This window comes from Erythrolamprus reginae, chromosome 1 (assembly GCF_031021105.1).
Source record: "Erythrolamprus reginae isolate rEryReg1 chromosome 1, rEryReg1.hap1, whole genome shotgun sequence".
In the NCBI taxonomy this organism is placed as follows: Eukaryota; Metazoa; Chordata; class Lepidosauria; order Squamata; family Dipsadidae; genus Erythrolamprus; species Erythrolamprus reginae.
In genome coordinates, this window is record NC_091950.1 from 51223725 (window position 1) to 51247641 (window position 23917).

General features: G+C 40.6%; 1 protein-coding gene across 1 annotated transcript in view; it reads right to left on the bottom strand.

The window, feature by feature from the left end:
* The window catches only part of WDR25 (WD repeat domain 25), an 82698-nt gene that overhangs the window by 12618 nt on the left and 46163 nt on the right, over window positions 1-23917 (bottom strand). Inside the window, 1 exon segment of the mRNA XM_070752217.1 lies at window positions 9078-9208. Coding sequence (XP_070608318.1) covers window positions 9078-9208 — 131 coding nt within the window.

A 23917-nucleotide genomic window follows, 5' to 3' on the forward strand; every position in this document is an offset into this window, starting at 1 on the left:
GACTATGCTGGAGAGGACGGCATACAAGTCTAATAAATTATTATTATTATTATTATTATTATTATTGTTGTTGTTGTTGTTGTTGTTATTATTATCTGGCATAAGCCAGTGAAAGTGGTCCCAGAGTTCCTTGGCACGCTGGGCGCAGTGCCAAAGGATTTCAGTGGACATTTGAAAACCATTGGAATTGACAAAATCTCCATCTGTCAATTGCAAAAGGCCGCTTTACTGGGATCGGCAAACATAATTCGCTGCTACATCACGCAGTCCTAGGTGCTTGGGAAGCGCCCGACTGGTGATGAAATATGAAATCCAGCATAGTGATCTCGTTTGTTGTGTTGTATTGAATTGTTTTATTATTATTATTATTATTATTATTATTATTATTATTATTATTATTATTTGTTAGCATATAGGCCACACTTCCTTTTTTTTACTCCTTTATTTTTGGGACAAACATATGCAGTCTTGGAAACACATAAAGTAACTTACAGAGGATTAGTTCTTTCAGCTACCTTTTTCAAAATTTCGTATGGTCTTCATCAGTCTTTTGTGGACTGGCCCAGGACTGAATTAAAAACTGTCTAATAAGGATTCTCGATCATGTGGCCTGTGGATTGCAGGTCATTTTCTGAGACTCACAATATTTTATACTGTTGAAAAGAGAGTCAATTGAGATTCTCCTGGAAGAAGAGCAACGGAGGGTCTCACTTCAGTTTGTTTAGCGGATTTCCCTGGAAAAGTAGTTCCTGGCACAGCAGGCTACATTGTCAGAAACCTGGGCCATTTTGCAAACAAGCAACACCACCGTCTGGGAATTCTTACTGAGTTTGTTGTTCTTGAGACTGCATCAAGTCTCTAGGTTGGAAGAGCAGGGAGGCCCAGGTAGGACAGAGAAGAGGGCTTGCCCAAAGGGGAAGAGGAGGCAGCAGCCAAGGAGAAGGTCCAGGTGTGGCTGTCTGCTGTCTTTGCGTAACAAACAAATCTTGCTTGCTGGGTACTATCTTTCCCATTCCTTGTTCAACAGTGACAAAAACACACCTGGACCTCCTCCTTGGCTGCCCATAAATGGGGCTGAGACAAACAAGGAAGAATTCTAGAACAGGTTTCTTAGATTATGTTGTTCTAGATATGAAATACACCTACCCACGCATATAGTACATAAGATGGTGTATTAGCTAGTAGAAAACGCTGCCAGCCAAATGGTCAAAGTGAAACAGCTATGTAACACAGCTCTTATTCTACAAGTAGTGTTTTGCAGTTAAAAATAACTTATTTAATAAATGTACGTTTAATGATGAATTATTATACTTTTCATTTTCTCCATGTTTGACCCACTAGCGATGTTGAATCAATATAAGAACAGAATTTCACAGTTGCAGCCTTCAGGCTAACAAACTAATATGGCATTAATATGGCATTCAACTCGAGACAATTTGAGTTTGAGATCCCTGGTCTATGTGCAAAGCAAGCTCTATTACTGACTAAGACTCTCTTGGAAGAATCTTAAATAAGTCAAGATGGTTTGCTATCTCCTTTAACTTTATTGCATATATATAGCCTGTGGCAAAAAAAAAACATGTTTAAATGAGACAAACACATGGGATATTTATCCACAAAAATGCCTTCTATTATATCAAAACCATTTATAAGTGAAATCCCTTCAAAGGCAACTATATCTACTGAAATGTTAAATGCAATAAACAGAAATATAATTCCATGTTGGGGCTAATTGATTGCATCCAATCTGGAAAAGACAAAGAGGCAGTCAAGAATCCTGGCAGCATACCCAAATTTATCCAAGTGAAATTTTTCATAGTGATGAAGCCAAAGTTAGAGTTAGTGTAGAGGACAAAGAATAATTATTCTGTTGCCTTGATGATAGATGCACCTCTTCTTCTAGGAACTCTGGATATGCTGTTATAAGAAACAATAATTCTTATTCATCTGAGGGACGGGAGACACACTTTATTTCATGGGAGAACTCTGAAAAATCTTCGTCAAATTAGGAACATGTTGCTATTCCAAGGACGTAGAAAAGATACCTCAGAGCCACATGTAGTCCATAGGTTCCCACATCTTTGCTAATGGATCTAAGGATGGATGCCCCTTTCTATAGGCTAGGCACCAGCATCAATGGAGAAATAGAGTTTGCTGACTTTTTATATGTGCTAGCTTGTTCTACTCACTTTGATTAGATTACTGTTTCTTCTGATTGTTCTTGTTATAGTTTTTTTTTTGAAGGAAGTTTTTTTCTTCTTCTTTGATTATTCTTGTTTATCTGCTCCTGGTTTCTGCTAAAATGGGTGCTGGTTAATCTTCCCAAGGCAAACAGACTTAATACACCTGTCTGATCACACAACTGTTAACCATATAACCATAAAAGATCATTCGGGCACATGAAAGCTGTTAGGAACCTTCAACGTTATAAACAAATGAAAAAGATGAACTCAAAGCACTATTTTTGTGCTGTTCATCTGTCAACTTCAAGGGATTGGGAAGGAACACAGCAGCATTTTGCTTCTTCTGAATTTAAAAAAAAATGCTGGAAAGACAAGCACCAGCTTTTGGCATCATCTTTATTTACAAGAAAATCTCTAAGGCCACACTAGGCCCCAAATCTTCCTTAGAAAATACAGATGGAATAACATTTTATGCTCCATCAACCACCACCAACACCAACACCCCCACACACAAAAAACTCAGGTATAATTGAGAATTTAGAAAATGTCAAGAAATTTGTTTTCAAACAAATTGATGATTGTAGCTGGAGTCCATCGGTATCACTTCACTGCCCCTGAACTGAGCTTTGCCTTCTGTCTGACCAGCAAATATTCCATGTGGAAGAAATGGAGGAGCCTTTATTTGTAAGCCTGTGATCTTATTTTAACTTCTTGTACTCGTTCTAGAGGCCCAGAGTGATACTATCTCCTTTTATCTTTAATACCTGTAGAATTAATTTCTCTACAATATCTAAATCAAGTAGTTTAAAAGTAAATGTGCTCTTTCCTAAAAGTTATGATCAGGACAAAGTATAGTTGGATATTTGAATCTATGTATGTGATATTAAACCACACAATTATGCTCAAGGGAGGTCACAAAATATGTTCTTATCTACTATTATTGGACAAAAATGGCCTGACTGGCCAACAAAATCAATGCAAATTGGTATATTTTATTTAGAAAAAGAAACTTCTGGGCTTTTATCCTTAAAATAGGAGACTGCTCAGTACAAATGTCAAACAAAAGCCAGATGAAGTCAGCAAAAAATATGAATTGGCCACAATTAGGTATTGTAAAATTTTAATTAAGTAAGTATGAAGTTTTTCATTAAGATAAAAGTAAAATGTTACCACATTAACTCTGAATCTTATTATGATATTCCACCCATGTTCTATGATTATCAGTAGAATTAGCCAGAATCTTTCAAGCATGTCTTCACCTATGATAAGGACTATGCACCTTGGTGTTCTCGTGAACCTCTCAAATTCATCCTTGTGCAATCACAGGGTAAATATGATTTTTCTAGTAAATTAAACAAAAAACAAGGACTGGCAGATTGCTTGTTCATCTGAAAAAAAACGAGAGATGGGTTTTTAAAAATTCATATAGACTCAAAGAGTTGTCAGCAGCTTTTCTGACTTGTGTGGCAAATAGAAAGTCTTAAAATCCAATTTAAGGAAAAACATGATCAAGGCTTTAGCATTTAAATAAGAAAAAAATATTTCATGGATCCTTTAAAATGAAAAAGCACTACCTAAAATGCATATACCATATTTTGGGGGCTATAAGACGCAATGGTGTATAAGATGCACCGCAGCCATTAAAGAAAGTCTGGAACTACTGTAAAACAGTGCCCCCAAATTCCAGCCCCCAAACGATATCCAGGTCCATGATACTGATATATTTTACAGGACCAGGACAGGCATACTACCTGACATCCAGATCTGATCCCGAGTCTTTGGACAGGGGCGGCATGCAAATCTAATAAATTATTGTATTATTATTATTATTATTATTATTATTATTATTATTATTATTATTTCAATACAACACAGCAAACGAGATCATTATGCTGGATTCCATATTTCATCACCAGTCGGGCGCTTCCCAAGCACCTAGGACTGTGTGATGTAGCGGCGAATTATGTTTGCCGATCCCAGTAAAGCGGCTTTTTGCAATTGACAGATGGAGATTTTGTCAATTCCGATGGTTTTCAAATGTCCGCTGAGATCCTTTGGCACTGTGCCCAGCGTGCCAAGTACCACTGGGATCACTTTCACTGGCTTATGCCAGAGTTGTTGCAGCTCGATTTTTAGATCTTCATATTTCACTAATTTCTCTAGCTGCTTCTCAATTCTGCTGCCCCCTGGGATTGCAATGTCGATGATCCATACTTTCTTTTTCTCCACAATCAGGATGTCTGGTGTGTTATGCTTCAGAATTCGATCAGTCGGAAGTCAGAAGTCCCACAGTAGTTTTGTTTGCTCATTTTCGACCACCTTTTCGGCCTTATGATCCTACCAGTTCTTTGCCACTGGTAACTGGTAGTTCCGGCACAAGTTCCAGTGGATCATCTGTGCCACGGCATCATGTCTATGCTTGTAGTCAGTCTGTGCGATCTTTTTGCAGCAGCTGAGTATGTGATCAATTGTTTCATCTGTTTCTTTACAGAGTCTGCTCTTTGGATCGTCTGTTGATTTTTCAATTCTGGCTTTCTGGTTGTTGTTGTTGTTGTTGTTGTTGTTGTTGTTGTTATTATTATTATTATTATTATTATTATTATTATTATTATTATTAACAAATATAGTTCACTAATGCACCCCAAAATCCTAAATCCTGACTGATAAGGGCGATATTTATTGTAGGGCGCTCTACATTTACAGTAGTCCCTCGCTATACCGCGCTTCACCTACTGCGGCTTCACTTCATCGCGGGTTTCTGAGGAAGTCGATCGACAGATTTAAACAGTCCACCGAACTCGATCGGCAGGGTTTTTTGAAAAAAAAAAAATCTAAAATTGTAAATACTGTATTTAAATACTGTATCTAAAATAAATACTGTGTGGGAAGGGTTTATAAACACTTAAAACAATGAAAACTTACTAAACAATTACAATATAAATACTTAAATAAGTACTATCAGTCGATAAATTCCCCATCGCGGATTTCACCTATCGTGGCCAGGTCTGGAACGTAACACCAGCGATAGGTGAGGGACTACTACTGTAATCCTAGAAAGAATGAAGAATTGGCTTTAGGGAGGAAGAATAAACCATTAAGAGAGGGAAATAATGTCTCAATCTTGAGAAGGAGGAAAGTGAGAGAAAGAAACTGTAAATAATCACATCTTGTTTTTGTTAAGTTTAAAAACGTGGTAAACAGAAACTCCAACAGATCTCCAAGGTTCTATTATTTTACTCACAAAAATAAAGCACATTTGTGAAGTCCCTGCTGCTTCTGTTTCCTGACCTTGCCAAACTTAAAGCACTAACATTGACTCTGCCACTTTTGCTAAAAAAAGAATCTTGAATCTTGAGAGGGACTCCTAAAAAGAAAGTGTACCACAAGCTCATTCAAAGTTGCCAGAAACATCTGCTCCCCAAAAGAGGCACGGATAATTTTCCAGGTCCAGAGACACATAAAAAAGGCAGGAGGGACAAGGGTTTAAGATACAAGTACCAGAGGACATTATCAAAAGCATCCCATTTACTTCCTCAGTAGAAAAGATTAAAGGTCAAAATGAATCCCAGATATCATTGCAAGAGTTTCCATATTTATTTATTTATTTATTTATTTATTTTATTAAATTTGTATGCCGCCCCTCTCCGCAGACTCGGGGCGGCTCACAACAGTAACAGAAAACAATATATAATACAAATTCAATAATTAGAAAGCTAAAAACCCATAATTTAAAAAACATGCACACAACATACCATACATAAACAGTATAGGCCTGGGGAAGATATTTCAGTTCCCCCATGCCTGACGGCAGAGGTGGGTTTTAAGGAGTTTGCGGAAGGCACAATAGAGTCTGTCCAAGTGAAATCCAAACTTGAGCAACTCTGAGTGACTTCATCAGCAAAATGTTGTGTTAACTGGTCGCAAATGTGATTCGAACCTCCCCAGAATGGAATTAGTTACCTTAATGATACTGGATGGCAATACACTGATGCAATAAGGAGAAGGAATCCTTTGCTTCTCCTATCAACACTGAGAAGGCCAGAACCTGAATATAAACCCATGCTCAGTCAGATTTATGTTCTGTCTTCCCTCAACTACAATCTAGCTATTTTCTGCTTTATCTCCTAGAGACCTTCTGAAAACCAAGGGGTTTTCCTGTATTATAGAGAATAAGGAACATGAACTTGATAAAAGTATGCAAGATGCTTCCAAGACAATGGAAAGTGAAGCATATTTTCCTATTTGATTGTGGATAATGAGCCGAAGAAAGATGAAGTTGCATGTCAACCTGTCAGAGTATCTGCCAAGACCAAGAAGCGAACTGTGGACCCAGGTCTGACATCAGGTGTTCTGGTAACCCATGTTATTTAAAAAGAAACTTGAAATATATTTGGAATATGTTATTTTAAAAGATACTTGCCACATTTTTGTCAGTGGGTAGAATGAAATGAACAATCTTGAGCATCTTCAGACAATCAGGAAGCTGAATCATTAAAAAAAATCAGTGGTCATTGTTTTTCTCCTGCTTTAATTTAATTTTAAAAGTACTTACATCCTTAGCATGATAAAGGGGCCCATGACCTTTCCAGGAAATGATAATGTGTATGTATGTATGTATGTATCTATGTATGTATGTATGTATGTATGTATGTATGTATGTATGTATGTATGTATCTTGAAGCGACCAATGGGATGTCATGGCACAGTTTCAGGACTCTACCTATACATAAGCCCAACAGGAATGTAATACCAGACTTACAAATGTAAAAGATTCTAATCCAATGTTCCATATTCAACATTGAGGAAGATTATTTTGAGTGGCTTCAATTCCCCTCTGATGGAATAGTCTAGTTGCTGCTGTTTTTGTAATTAGTGAAGCAGATTTGCTATTGGAACATTGATAGCAGTAATTTTTTCTGGAGGTATGATAGTGGCAGGCTGAGAGTCAATATCAGAGCATACGGAGCCGAGGTGGCGCAGTGGATAGAGTGCAGTACTGCAGGCCACTAAAGCTGACTGCTATATCTGCAGGTCAGCGGTTCAAATCTCACCATCGGCTCAAGGTTGACTCAGCCTTCCATCCTTCCGAGGTGGGTAAAATGAGGACCCAGATTGTAGGGGCAATATGCTGGCTCTGTTAAAAAGTGCTATTGCTAATATGTTGTGAATGAATGAATGAATGAATGAATGAATGAATGAATGAATGAATGAATGAATGAATGAATGAATGCATGCATGCATGCATGCATGCATGCATGCATACATACATACATACATACATACAAACATACATACACATTATGGTTTCCTGGAAAGGTCATGGGCCCCTTTATCATGACTGCTAAGGATGTAAGTACTTTTAAAATTAAATTAAAGCAGGAGAAAAACAATGACCACTGAATTTGTTTTATGATTCAGCTTCAGATTCAGTCTGAAGATGCTCAACATTGTGATGATCTGGGTAGCTTTCCTCTAGATATGGGTCCCTGCTAGCAGATATTGCCAGTTTTCAAAGCAGTTACTTAACCTGACACACTTGGCGCAATGTAACTGTCACAATTTTAGCTAGCATGTTGTACTAAGGTTGCCAGTTCCTATACTTCCCATACCAATACATGTTTTGCTATTAAAAAAATTATCCTTATCTCTCTATCCATTCACCACTAATGTATCACTGGTCACAAAGAAGATGTTTCAAGGTACATATCCTGCCAAGTATCCTGAATTGCATAACATGAGAATCAACCTGACAGTAAATAATGATATCAGAAATACTGAAACATATCATAAATATTTTTATGAAGAGGTTCTTAAATCAAAAATACTATAAGAATATTAAAACTTGGGACAGGGGAGATTTAAAATGTAAATAGATTGTAAAATTATTATTAATAGAGAAAAACTCAGACGTCATATGAAAAAGGGTTTTGAAACTTCCAAGTTGTATAGTGGTAGAAAATCCAGTGGGACCAGCAGTGTGGATTTTAGTAAGGTTGACAAGTGCCAGAATATTTAAAATATGTGCTTAGAGCAGACATGTTTTTTCTTGTGATTATCTCTCTATGGATATTAAAGCATCAAAATATTAGTTCTTAAAATAACTTACATCAGATTCAATTGCCTTAGACTATTCTCTAGAGAGCCTGATCGCTGCCCTTTACCGTATTATAATGAGAAACAGTTATTATTGCATAATTAGTCAGTTTCCTTTTATATGCAACCTCTTACTTTTACCTTATGAAATAATACTTAATTATCATATTCTCCTTCTGTATAGCACTTCCTGTAAATTGAACATTATATGTTCTGTAACTGTGCATCATTATCATGATTGCTTGGAAGTATGTCCCACTGTGTTCAATCAGATTTTTCTCAGATAAACAGAGTGGTGTTTTGATATCAAACTTCATGATGATAGATCCAAACTCTAACATTAGAAATCCAGAAATAAATGTTAAAGGTTTTTGCAGGTGAACAGAAAAACAGAGACAGGAAAAAAAACCTCTGGCAGACAGTTTCAAAAATTCACAAATTGCTGTTTATTTCAGCAAATTATGCCTTACTAATAAATCAGTTTCTACAGGTGAAAATTACTTTTTAATAGTTATCACAACTGCCAGAATATGCACAGCAGTAAGTGACAAGGAAATTAAATGCAAAATAGATTTATCAAACATGCTCCTACTTTTTCCTTCTTTATCCGATTTTTGTTTTAGAGAGAATGTATTAGCTGTTTGCTTTTACATCACAGTGCAAAAATAATAGAAAAGAAACTATGATCCCATGCTATTTCAAAAGAAAATGCCAATTAACCTCTCCAAAATAATATTAGCTACCCACATACATTTATTATTTCCAGGATGGTTATCAAAAGCAAGTACAAATAATTTTTACCTTAGAAGACCTTATATCCCAGGCTTTAACTTCTGGACTGAATCCTCCACAAAGAAAAACATTTGGATCAAGAGGATGAAATGTCAGGGTGCCGATTCGAAATTCATTCTTGCTGCTAAAAAGTTGTGTTCCTAAAATAACAACAGAAGGAACATCAAGATTGGCCTTTGGGAGGAAGAATTACATTAGTATAGATAGTATTCCCATATTGTAAGCCAAATGGCAAATTATAATGGTAAAATAAATATGAGAGCCAACAATTCATCTTCCAACATCCCATCATACAACATCCCAGTGTCCAACCTACCATCGTCCAACATCCCAGCATTCAACATGCAATCATAAAACTCCCAGTCATTCAACATCCCAATGTCCAAAACTAGGTATATACATATCTTACTTTCTCTACAGCAACAACTATTAACTCTAAATGCAAGTTAATTAATGCAAGAAACATAAAAAAAATGTCTGAATTCCTCATCTTACTAAATACAACTATATTCAACATATTTGTCTGTGAAGCATGGCTAAAGACATCCCTCCCAGACTCCATTATCACAACAAGAGACCATCATGTCTTCCGGTCTGATCATGACATTCATAGAAGAGGTGGAGTGGCTATCTTCTATAAAAAGTCCCTAAATCTAAAAAATATTCAGGTTACACATGAACTTGCTCTCTCCAAGACCATCATTTGTTGTACTTAAATACCACCCTTCCTTCTCTGTTACAAAGCCTCTGATTATGACTTTATACATGCAAAGTTAACTATACTACTAGCATGGGCAGCCTCCTACCCCTACCCTCTTATCTTTATTGATAACCTCAATCTACCTCTTATTAATTGGACCCTAAACAAATATACAAATGAACCTATACATGCAATCCTGTACAATGCTGTTACTAATCTAATATTTCACCCTTGGGTTTAAATGATTTATACAAGAAATACCCCCAACTGGTGGTGGGGTATGATTGATTGTCTGGTGGTGGGCACAATCACTGAGCACATGTTATATGTTATATGTTGTGTGTTTTAATAATAAAGGATTTTACATGAATGAATTTCAGAGGAGGCACTCTATTTGAACGTTGTCACCTCTATTGTTATTTTTGTAAACACTATCAATTTACAAAATATTTCAGGACTGTTTTGGTCTTCTGAGGATCTTATAATCTAAACTTTGACACAAGGAAAATAAGAAAAACCATAGTTTCTACTCTTCAGTTCCTCCAAAACTTTTCAAAGCTGATCTGCAATCATTCTGCCTGACTCAAAGGATATGCAAGGTATACCACGAACTATACAATGCTCCCGTTCAACTGACTGGTAAAAACATACAACGGACGTTATTCAACCACTGCCAGGCCTCTAAACTAATACAAATCCCGAAGTGAAAAAATCATCTCACTTGATGTAAAAGGCATGTAAAATTGTTAATCCCCCCATGCACATGTCATACGAGTGGTTACTATGAGGGGGGGGAAATTCAGATGCACAGCTTCCTCCCCCCCCCCCCCTAAATTTAAAATCCTCCAGCAAGCTGCAAAAGTGAAAAGATAATTTGTTAGCATTTTTTGTAACCGGCAATACCAATAGATATGGTAGGAATGCTGCTATGGCAACAAACAGGGGCCAGGGAGAGAGAGATACTAAACCATATCTATAGATTCCAGAATCAGGAAGCTGAAGTTCAGGGTCAGGAGGCAAAGTGAAAGATTTCCACCCATGGAAAAGTCAACTACCTTTTAGAGTTCTGCAAAACGGCAATATTGCATAAGAAAATAGCAGTTATGCTCTGGTTTCCAACAAATCAGCATGAAACTGGGGAAAACAAATCTTAGATAATAATTCTATTGTTGTAGGAGCACTGAGATTTGGAACACATTCTGAAGTCAATGCAAATAGTCTAAAGGAAATGTTCTTACATACTAAGTTGCATCAAAGCATAAGAACTAAGAACTTAAGTCAAAGACTTCCTAAAGCAGGTGGATTTTAGGAAAAATGGAAATACACCCCATAGGAGAGAGAGGGTATAAATAGCCACCACAACAACGGAACCATTTGAGAAGGTCTCCAATTGCCTGCCAGCTCCAGGCCTGACAACATATCTAAGACCTGAAGGCTTTTAGGAATAGCAAAAGGAAAGGAACTAGTCTAATTTTAGAAAGAAGAATGTTCCATAAGGCATGTCTTCTGGGTCTGAGCAAACAAAGATCTTTGGCCAATGATACTCACAACATGCTTATTCTGCCAGATCTAGTGAGACAAGGCTGCCACATACCTCCCAGAGAGCCAAAAAGGGCTCACAGAGTTGGCCTCCTCTGGGTCCCGTCGACTAAGCAATGCAGGTTGGCGGGACCATGGGGGAAGACCTTCTCTGTGGCTGTCCTGGCTCTATAGAACCAACTATCACCCAATGTCCGTACTGCTCCCACCCTGCTGGCCTTTCGTAAGGCCATGAAGACCTGGCTTTGCCGGCAGGCCTGGTAGCCATAAATTTACATCTTTGATGGCCAACTCTATGAATGGTGTGCATGTATATGATTGTGACCGTCCTTTTTAAATAACATTTTATGGGGTTTTAGTTTTAGATAATGTTTTAGTCTCTGATAATGTTCGACTTCTTTTATTGCTTTGTGTCTATTTGTATTGTATTTTTAGTGTTGTTGTAAGCCGCCCTGAGTCCTTCGGGATTGGGTGGCATAGAAGTCAAATAAATAAATAAATATAACCCGGGGGGGCAGGGTCCTCAGACAATCAGGTCCCATGCCATGAAGGTCTATAAATGGTAAAAAACAGCACCTTGAATTGGACCCAGAAGCCAACTGCAATGCAGCTCATGGAGCAGAGGTGTAACATATGCTGCTCTAGGAAAGTTCATCACTATTTGGGCCACTGCATTCTCTAGCAGCTGAAGCTTTTGAATACTCTTCAAGGGCAGCCCCATGTAGAGTGCATTGCAATACTCCAAGCTGAAAATGACCAACGCACAAGTAAGTGTAAGTAGGGCCTGCCAAATTAGGAACAGGTACAACTAGCACACCAGACAAATATGTGCAAAGGCCCTCCTAGCCATGACTGCTACATGCTCCTTGAGCAGGAGTCATGCATCTAGGAAGATCCCCAAATTGCAAGTATGGTAGTAAATACACTGCATATACTTCCAAGTAACAACAACAACAACAACAACAACAGAGTTGGAAGGGACCTTGGAGGTCTTCTAGTCCAGCCCCCTACTTCGGCAGGACACCCTACACTATTTCAGACAAATGCTTGACTAACATCTTCTTAAAAACTTCCAGTGTTGGAGCATCCACAACTTCTGGAGGCAAGTTGATAGGATCTAATGAACAGTATACTGGCCTGCAAGATAACCTCTAGATTAGAGATCCTGGCTTGCATACAATGCAAATAATGTAAACCTTGACTTGGATAGCACCAGTTTTGGTATAGCTTCATACATTTTGAAAATAAGTTAAAAGGGCTAGTCAAAAATGTCCAGCAGAGTGAATGGAATTTTAAAAAATGTAAGTACAAATAATTCATGTCTTCGGAGAGGGGCGGCATACAAATCTAAGAAAGAAAAAAAGAAAGAAAGAAATTCAGCATTTCAAAGAAAAAAAATTAGGAAGTAGCGCAGATTTTAAAAGTAATGAAATGTGTTCAGTGTTGTCACAGATTCTGTCATATGGATGCTTATGGAAAGCTTAATTATCAAAATTGCAGTGGAGAAATTACTTAAATGGGTCAGCTGGCAAATAGATATTATTGTACTGCATTGTCTCTGCAGACATTGTGATTGAACAGATAAAATGGACTTCTTTGAAATCACATTATGGCACTAGCATATTGTGACCCTACCTGGTTCCCTTTTCATGTGTTGGATTAATGACATCAACATCCAGCAGGCATAATTGTTGGAAGGCTGGCAATAGTTGTCTTAGAATAATTTTTTGACTGATGTCGGGAGGGGGGGAAGGGACGGAAGGACAGAGGTGGAGAAATGAGGCACCAAAAATAATCCTAAAGTTTTTCTAATTAGGATATTAAGGAGATACAGAATAATTCTAAAACACAGTGAAAATTAAGGGGGGGGGGCTATTAAATCATGGATCTTCCTTGAAGGAGTTTCCATTCCTTTTTCAACCAGAAATCTGCACAAATAGAACTGAGGGTACTGTGGAAAATAGATTTAGTCAGTCTTCTACTGTGTTACTGCAGTTCAAGGGAATATTGCACATTTGAGAGAATTAACTAAGGTAAATTATGCAAATAACCATCATGTACATTACTGAGCAACATTTCAGCAATGTCTCCCATAAGAGTCAGACGCTATCTCATTAAATGAAACTACTGGACTTCTCTGATTGTTAGGTCTTTAAGAAAACAATAAAACATGCAATATATTTGTCAACAAATCCCCACAGATTAAAATCTATTTTGTGCTGATTTAAGAGATGGTGTGGGAGGGACACTGAATTTTTCGCTTACATCGAATGAGGATTTGCATATACACTCAAGTAAGGCATCGGCTGTTCCCATGGATACATTCTTTTCTAAATTTAATTGTATGTGGTAATCTTTACAGAATCCTGTGGCTTAATACCAATCGCCTTTGTAAACAGCCCTTCTAGAGCTGTAAATTAATGCCCTGGGAAATTCAGCTATGTGGATTTGAATGTTATCTTCTGCTCAGTTCCATTATATTTATCAAACTAATGATGTTAATATGCAGTTTAAAGTGAGAAAGCAAATGCATTTACAATATTTTCATTGTTTTCCTATCTTGATAAATAATACGTATTATGAATGCCTTCTTTATAGCAAAATCTTGTTTTTCTATAAAGTCTGCTTACCGGTTAAAATGGAAACCATTTGCCAATATGCAATAATTTGATGTAATGCTTCCTCCTGTTCCCTCATAATATGATAAAACTATTCCCTGGTGATTCAAGGTGCACTGACAAGATCACACGTTTTTATTCTCAATAATTACATCTGGTATAAACACTGAATCCTTGCTCATTATCAAAACAGAGTTTAGACTCCAGTTATGAGTAAGGTGTGGGGGGTTTTTTTGGGGGGGGGATTTTTACCTATCCTTTCTATGCAACATTAACTGGTTAATATATTTTGAAAACAGAGTTGCAGTGTTTCTGATCCTCCTCACAAAGCTATCAAGTGCAAAGCTATCAAGAACTTTTAGAGTTTTATTGTGCTCCAAGAATTTAATATAATTGTCCTCACTTGGGAAAGCCATGTTGTGGAGCAAAAAGAAGCTGTTTTTCACTGGATTGAGTACTGCAGCACTGTCTTTTATGTAGTGTGTGTCTGTTATTATTAAAGATTAATAAAATTTATTTTTTTAAAAAAAAAAAAGAGTACAACTAGGAATGTATTATAAGCCATTTTCTCCTAGATGTGGCAAGTCCTTGTCCAGATCCCTGTTGTTTTATCAATAGAACCCAGCTACTCAACCAGCGACTCTATTTTAAATATGTTTTCATTAATTTATTTCATTCAAGCAGAGTCTTGGTTTGCAGGAAAATCAATAGCTGTCCTCTAATTAATCTTACACAACTTTAGCTCAACAGTGGGCAAGTCTGACCATGACTGCTAAATATTAACAAGTAGCTGATAACCTGGCTTTGCCCAGATATTTATCCCTCTCCTGTCTTAAACAATAGGGAACAGCCTTGGAGGTGATTATCGGCATTAGCAGGCACATCACCCAACAACTTGCCCTCCTTGCTTGAAGCTGTGGGTGATTTATTTTTTGTTAATTGTTTGTTTGTCTGTTTGGGTTTTTTTAAAAAGAACTAATCCCCCTTACCAGAGAGAGCCCCCTTGTGGAGAACTGTAAAACTGTGGCAACTCCACTGTGATGTAACAGGATGTACCTTAACAGAACTTGAATCCAAAATGCACATAATCACTGTCAAAAGTACTGTGATTTGACAGTATAAATATAATTCATTCCTTTTCATTTCAGCAGTCCAGGCGTTCCAAAGTTATGCTGGAACACACACACACACACACACACACCTCTAAGGGTGCTAGAAGTATCTTACCCCCACAGTATTTTTTTTTCAGAGAGAAAGTCATTTGTCTACCAAGTTTGATTGAAATTGCTTGAGGCATTCCAGAGTTATGCTGCACACACACACACACACACACACACACACATTTAAAAAAATATTCTGAACCTCCATCTACATTTCTTCTCCACCCTTATATTGTGGTTCCATCTTTGCCACCCTTAGTTTACTCTACCCCAATGCTAAAGGCTATATTTGCTATCAAAAATTGTCCCTATACCTACTTTTAAGATCTCAAACAGATTTGCAACTTAACTGGAGACTGTCACAAAATTAAATCTTCCTGTACAACCAATAAAAATTGTAATCAGAGATAAAAACACAATACAATTAATTAAATTTGTAGCAAATAATATTATCCAGAATTTGAGATAGGCTTGTCTCTAAATACCAAGACTACAGAATCTTAGTAGGAGATCCATTTGAAAGCCATCACGGATCCACTATTAGACCCCCTGCAATTTGCATACCGAGCAAATAGATCAACAGATGATGCTGTTAATATGGCTCTACACTACATCCTTCAACATCTTGAATCTCCAATGACATACGCCAGGGTCCTCTTTGTGGACTTCAGTTCAGCATTCAATACCATCGTACTGGACATTCTCTTAACCAAACTAAATCAGCTAGCGGTACCTGAACACACTTGTAAGTGGATCACAAGCTTCCTAACAGACAGGAAGCAGCAGGTGAAGCTAGGAAACATCACATCAGATATATGTACAATTAGCACAGGTGCCCCCCAAGGCTGTGTACTCTCACCACTTCTCTTCTCTCTATACACTAATGACTGCATCTCCTACGATCCATCTGTTAAACTACTGAAGTTTGCAGATGATACAACAGTGATCGGACTCATTCGAGACAATGATGAATCCGCATACAGACGGGAAGTTGAACAACTATCCTTGTGGTGTGACCAGAACAATCTAGAACTGAACACACTCAAAACCGTAGAAATGGTGGTAGACTTTAAGAGAAACCCTTCCACCCTTCCACCTCTCACAATACTAGACAACACAGTATCAACAGTAGAGACCTTCAAATTTCTAGGTTCTATCATATCTCAAGACCTAAAATGGTCACCTAACATCAAAAACATCATCAAAAAAGCACAACAAAGAATGTTCTTTCTGCGCCAGCTCAGGAAGCTCAAACTGCCCAAGGAGCTGCTGATTCAGTTCTATAGAGGAATCATTGAGTCTGTCATCTGCACCTCTATAACTGTCTGGTTTGGTGCTGCAACCCAACAGGACCGACACAGACTTCAGAGGATAATCAGAATTGCAGAAAAAACAATTGCTGCCAATCTGCCTTCCATTGAGGACCTGTATACTGCACGAGTCAAAAAGAGGGCGGGTAAAATATTTACTGACCCCTCACATCCTGGACACAAATTGTTTCAACTCCTACCCTCAAAACGTCGCTACAGAGCACTGCACACCAAGACAACTAGACACAAGAACAGTTTTTTCCCGAACGCCATCACTCTACTAAACAAATAATTCCCTCAACACTGTCAGACTTTCTACTAAATCTGCACTTCTATTCTACTAGTTTTTCTCATAATTCCTATCACCCATTTCCTCCCATGTTGACTGTATGACTGTAACTTGTTGCGTATACTCTAAGATTTTTTATTAATATTGCTTCTTCATTGCTTATTTGACCCCTATGACAATCATTAAGTGTTGTACCACATGATTCTTGACAAATGTATATTTTATTTTATGTACGTTGAGAGCATATGCACCAAGACAAATTCCTTGTGTGTCCAATCACACTTGGCCAATAAAAATTCTATTCTATTCTATTCTATATCACTGACCTCATCTCTTGTTGGTGGGTCTCCAAAAAGCATTTGCTATTATTGGAGTAAAATAGTAGATTAATAAACTATTGGTCCAGCTCAGTTGAACTGGAATACAGGAAATTATACCCAAATCTTCTCCAAATGCAAGCATTCAAAATAAGTTATTGCATTTGGTCTGATCTGAAGTACAAGTTGCTGTGAAATTGTGCCTTTTGTTGCAAAAGAGGATGGAAATAGGCGTTGATTGCTTACCTGAACGCCTCTTCTCGTACGGTGAGCGGGTACAGCAGTCACATGGGTTGCTCATGTCCAATCCGGTGGAACTGAGCCTAGTATTAAAAAAGCTTGCCGGATCCGCCCCTTCCCCAGAATTCGCGAATCCATAGACTAGGCTCAGTTGTGAAGCTCTGTAGTGTTCAACTCTCATTGTTAGAGGAAAAAAAGGATATAGAAAGGTAAAGAAGACACATACAAGGGCGGGAAGTGACTGCTGTACCCGCTCACCGTACGAGAAGAGGCGTTCAGGTAAGCAATCAACGCCTATTCTCCGTACTGAAGGAGCGGGTCCAGCAGTCACATGGGACATACCCAATAGATGGTCCCTAGGGTGGGATTAGCTTGCTATCGTGTGAGATAACGGATTGGAGTACCCTTCTGCCGAAGGCAGCGTCCGCTGAAGCGTAAGAATCAATCTTGTAGTGCCTGATGAAGGAATTTGGCGAGGCCCAAGTGGCTGCTTTGCAGACCTCCTCCAACGGGGCTTGAGTCGCCCAAGCGGCCGAGGTGGCTGCGCTCCTGGTGGAATGCGCTGTGATGTTCCTTGGAACTGAGAGGGAGGCCGACTCATAGGCCTTAGATATAGTCCCTCTGATCCAACGGCCTATTACTGTTGAAGACACTTTGGCCCCCATGACTCTGGGATGATAGGCTACAAAAAGTGCTTCTGACCTCCGAAAGGGTCCTGTGCGTTGGATATATATTCTCAGCGCTCTGGTGAGATCCAGGGTGTGCCATCTAATTGCCAAGGGATGGTCTCGTTGGAGGCAGAAGGAAGGTAGGACAATATCCTGAGATCTGTGGAACATGGAACTGACCTTGGGTAAGAAGGTGGGGTCCAGTCGCAAGACTACCTTGTCCTGATGGAATTGACAAAGGTCCTGCCTGATTGAGAGGGCAGCTAGCTCCGAAATGCGTCGGGCAGAGGTAATAGCCACCAGGAATGCTACCTTAAAGGATAGGTACCTGAGGGACGCCGATTTTAGGGGTTCGTATGGTGCCTGCGTGAGGGAATGGAGAACCCGTGGCAAATCCCAGGATGGGTACCTGTGGACCTTGGAAGGTCTGAGGTTGGCTATGCCCTTGAGGAATTCCTGAACTTCAGGGAAGGATCGGAGAGGCTGTCTGCGGGGACCCCCTAGGACAGATGAAATGGCTGCCAGATGACGCCGGAGGGTGCTGGTGGAAAGTCCTTTATGGAAGCCTTGCATAAGGAAGGAAATTATTCTGTGTATGGGGATGCACAGAGGGGAGAGACCTTCCTGTAGACACCACTGGTGAAACTTGGACCACGTGTGGTCGTAGATTCGATTGGTCGAACCCCTTCTGGCCTTTAAAATGACCTCCACTGAATCGGGGTCATGACCCCGCAGTTCTAAATCTCTCCTGATAACAGCCAGGCGGTGAGGTGGAACCACTCCGGGTCTGGATGGAAAGAGGCCCCCTGCCGCAGCATATCCCCCGAAACGGGGAGTCGCCAAGGGTCCTGGACGGACAGCTGTTGGAGAACCGCGAACCAGGGCCGGCGGGGCCAGTGAGGGGCGATTAGGATTACTCGGGCCCTCTCGGTGAGGACCTTGTGAATCACGTCCGGGAGAATTGGAATTGGAGGAAATGCGTAGAGTAGGCCTGGAGGCCATGGACTCCGGAGGGCATTGATTGCTTCCGCTCCCGGGGATGGAAATCTGGAATAGAAGCGAGGGAGTTGGGCGTTCGCATTGGTCGCGAAGAGATCCAGGATTGGTAGGCCGAATCTGAGGGTGATTTGATGGAACAGATCTTGATGGAGGTTCCACTCTCCTGGGTCTATCGTTGCCCGGGATAGCCAATCCGCCTGGACGTTGAGACTCCCCGAGATGTGATCGGCTAGGAGCGACTGGAGATGTTTTTCCGCCCAAAGGCCCAACTTGAGGGCCTCCCTCATGAGAGCCTTGGATCTCGTGCCCCCCTGTCTGCAAATATGGCTTTTCGTGGCAATGTTGTCGGTGAGAATGAGAACGTGCCGGTTGGGAATGCGAGGAGAGAAATGCTTCAGAGCCAGGGAAACGGCTCTTAACTCTAGCCAATTGATTGGCCTGGAAGCTTCCTCCGGGGACCACGTGCCCTGGGCTATCATCCCCTGGGCGTGGGCGCCCCATCCCGATAGACTGGCATCTGTGGTGATGACAAATTGATCCGGGCACCTGAACGGGGATCCTCTGTCCATGGCCGGAGACTTCCACCACTTGAAGGATCTGCGAACACTCAGTGGGATGACAATGCGTCGATTTGAGTTGCTGTGCCCTGATCTCTGAAAAGGTAACAGGAGCCACTGGAGTTCCCTAGCATGAAGGCGAGCCCAGGGAATGATGCCTATGCATGACACCATCTTCCCCAAAAGGGAAGATAGGGTAACTATGGGAACTGAAGAATTAGATAAAATATTAGAAATTAACTCCACTATACTGAGTTTTCTCTCGGGAGAGAGAAAAACCTGGGAGGATTCTGAATCAATAATGGATCCCAGGTGAGAAATGGATGTGGAAGGTTGGAGGTGGCTTTTATCAAAGTTGATGGAAAATCCATGGTCCTGAAGGACTGACATGGTGACAGAAAGGTCTGTTTTCACTTTCTCTAGGGAGTTCCCATGAATCAAAATATCATCAAGATAACATAAAATGTGGATGGGAAACGCCCGGATATAGGCCGCCAGGGACCCCAAGAGCTTTGTAAAGACCCGAGGGGCCGAGGAAAGGCCAAATGGCATCGCCCTATACTGGAAATGCCTGCCTTGAAAGGAAAAACGTAAAAATTTTCTGTGGCATTTGGCTATAGGAATGTGAAGATAGGCCTCAGTGAGGTCTAAGGAGACCATGAAATCTCCCGAGTGAATGGCGGCCAAAATAGAAGACAAGGAGTGCATCTTAAACTTCCTATATTTGATGAATAGATTTAGTTTCTTTAAATCCAAAATAGCTCTCCAACCTCCGGAGGACTTTGGAACCATAAATAGGATGGAGTAAAAACCTAGACCCTTCTGACCGGAAGGGACCGGTTGAATGGCTCTGATGGACAATAGATGAGAAATGGCCTCCTCCATACGGTTACAATCTGAGGATGACCTGGGAGAAGGGCAGGAAATAAAACGTTTAGGGGGAGGAGAAATAAATTCTAAAAGAAGGCCTGTTTGAACAGTGTCAATGACCCAAGGGTCCTTGGAGGTGAGACGCCAATTAGAGGCGAAATGAGCTAGGCGACCCCCTATGGGAATAGAGGTAAGATTACCATCTAGGTTTTTTTGAAGCCCTGTTAGAGGAAGCTCCCCTTTGGAAGCGAAAACCTCTACCCCTGGAGTTCCTACCTTGGGAACGAAAGCGGGGGGAATACTGACCTGGAGATCTCTGATAGGAAGCCGCTTGATCTTGCTGGCGCCCTGGGCGACGAAAGGACTGCGTTTTGGTAGCCTTTTTTGTGGTTGGACCCAAAACTTTCTTCTTGTCCGTGGTTTCCGTGAGGAGTGGATCCAGAAGATCACCGAAGAGAAGGTCGCGCTTTAAGGAACCCTGGGATAACTGCCACTTTTGGCGAACTCCCGCTTGCCAAGGGCGAATCCATAGGAGTCTTCTTGCCGTTGTAGAAGCTGCAATAGACTTAGCAGAAAATCTAGTAGATTGCAAGGTGGCATCAGCCACGTACTGGGCAGCTGCAAAGACTTTGTTGAAGTCTTGTTGACCTCTCAAGTCATCGGGAGGAATATGCTGTTGAAGTTGGCGAAGCCACAGCAGCATGGCTCTGGAGAAAAAGGAAGCCGCTGCTGAACTTTTAATGGCCCAGGAATCAGCGGTGAATCCTCTTTTGAGCATTTGCTCAATGCGCTTGTCCTCTGGGCGGAAGACTTCCTCCGCCTCGCCTGGCACAGCCGCTGCCGAGTGAAGAATCTTGACAGGTTCATCCGGTTTGGGAAAGGATAGAAGCTCTTCATAGGAAGAGGAAAGTTTGTACAACTTTCTGTCCTTGGTGGAGGGATTAAGGCCAGAGGCTGGAAATTCCCACTGTTTGAGTAAAGCATCTTTAAACAATTTAGGCATAGGAATTACCTCGTTATCCTCCTGTTCCTCTGTGAAGTAAGGTAAATTCTCCTCCGGGGGATCAGTGGAAGTGGAGGCTTGTTTCTCCTGGGCCGCTAATCCCGTAGAAATTCTAGCTTTGAGGAGGAGAGATTTGAATAATTGAGAAGGAAAAATAGTAATTGGAGGAGGAACCTTTATTTGGGATTCCTCATCATCTGATAAGCCTTGAAAAGGATCCTCATCATCCTCTATATCCTCATATTCATCCTGGGAGGAATCTGAATCCTCCTGAATAGGAGCTCTGACCGCTGGGGAAGAACCCAAGGGGCGGGAGGGACGAGAAGGAGGAAGAGGTAAGGAAAGCTCATTGATGGTGGAGAGTTTGGCATCAATGGCTTTGGACAACACAGCAAAAATAGACTGGAACTCAGGAGGTAAACTGGAAATATCAGCAGAAATGGCAGAAGAATCCCTAAAGGCCTGGGAGCATCCTGGCTGGGGGGAATCTTCAATAATATCTGGTTCCTCTGGACCTATGCCCCATAGGTTAGGTTGGGGTCTGTCTAGGTTTGGCTCATCCAGAGATAACACAGGGACCCCAGAAGGAGGTAGACTAGAAGCCTCTGGGGGGTCTTGGCTACTGATCACTTGGGCCTGCACTTTCAAACGTTTTGCTGATTTGTCATGTATTTTTTGTAGGGCTAGGTCCCTTCTCTTCTCGGCCCTGGTGACCTTGGTCGAGGGGCGGGCCCCTGGAGAAGAGGAGGAAGAGGCCTGGGGGATACTAGTAATCTCATCGCCTGTAGGCCTGGCCTCTCTGGGACCTTTAGTTGTGCCTCTCTTGGGAAAAGTAGCCATAGTCTGACAATTAACAGAAGACAAGGCTGAGCCAATAACTACTTAATAAGGAGAAGAATTTCAAGGACTTCCCAAGAGGAATGGATCCTGCTTCGAGGCCTCGAAGCTGCTGAAACTTGAGGACAATCTGGGCAAACCCAGAGTTCGTGCCCCCAAACCCAGCGGGGCCAGCCTCCCTAAACTTTATAATTAAGTAAACCAAGGCACTCTGGTTGGAGGCTTAGCCGGTGGAGAATTTAGCCTGGGACCCCCAAGGCCCGCTCCGGGATCCAAGCGGTGGACTGAGGCCTACGCGGCTGGCAGGAGGCCAACACGAGAGGCCTAGATTTAAAAAGGGCGCGAAGGCCTTCGCGCCGAAAAAATCGCTCCGTAAAATTTCTTAAAGGGAAAGCGATCGACTAAGTCCAGGAGACTAGAAGGCGTCTCACTCCGCAGGAGGTATTTTTAAGCCCTTAAATATATTGTATACAATAAATAATCAATAATTCAATAGATTAATACTTGCACCAGGACCTCCAGGCCAACGGATTAGAAGAATCCACAAGCGGCCGCAGGGATCGTAACCGGCAAAACCGCCGGGGGAAAACGAAACCGCAACTTCTCCAAAGAAAAAAGCCGAGCCGCAAACGGCTGGCGCTATTAGTGCAAGTAAATAATAATGATAAAACAAATCTTACTACTTTTGAAGAAAAGAGAACGAAGGGAAGGTGTTAGAATGTTGAACGAGCTATCACAATACAACCGCAGGATATGCGAACTGAGCGAATTCTGGGGAAGGGGCGGATCCGGCAAGCTTTTTTAATACTAGGCTCAGTTCCACCGGATTGGACATGAGCAACCCATGTGACTGCTGGACCCGCTCCTTCAGTACGGAGAATATGTACAGTATAATCCAGAAGGTTTCAATGCTGCAATGTAAATAAAAGAAAATATTTCTGGAGCAAGTACAATACTTGGAAAAGGATGAGAGAATAGATAAACTATAAGAAGAGAATCAAAGTTTGGCTATATTACCGAAAAGCTTTAGTTTCCTCTTTTCAGTTACCTATATTCTCCTAAACACCCAAAAAATGAATTACCCCCAAAATTTATGTGTCAGAGACTTCAACCTGAAAATATGGAATTTCTGCCAGTCAATATCATTAAGTTTTCAATAACTGAGGATGCTCAGGGACAACATTAATTAATGGAAGATCAGGAAACTTATCCTTAGTAATTAAATGCCACATGTTTAAATATAGCCCAGGAAGAGATTAGGATAAACTACTGATCTTTCTGTGACATCTAGTGAAGGAGAAAATTGGGTCTCCCAAGAACTTTTGATTTGAGGCAATTCTGTGATATGGCAATAGCTGAAACTTACTTTGTTAAGGACAGAAAATGTTTTGCAGGGATTCTAATAAAAGTTCAAAAGCTGTTGTGGCCTGAAGCAATATCAAAACAGAACCACAGATAATGCCTTCAAAGGAAGAGTTTCTATTCCTATTGTCTACTGTCTCTAAAGTCATTGTGTAACAGCACCCAAAGGGAGAATGCAAAGGGAAAATGTCAATTCTTCTCATTCTAATTTTTGTTTCTATGTTCAAAGAAAATACAGGAAGATAAAATGGCAAAAAACATTGAGAATTCTGCCAGAAAGCTTTATAGGCTGCCATAGAAAAAACACCCTTCAATATCCATCACAGTAAGTTTTGCTATCATGGCCATTTATTCCAGGATCTCTCATGTTATCTAAAACA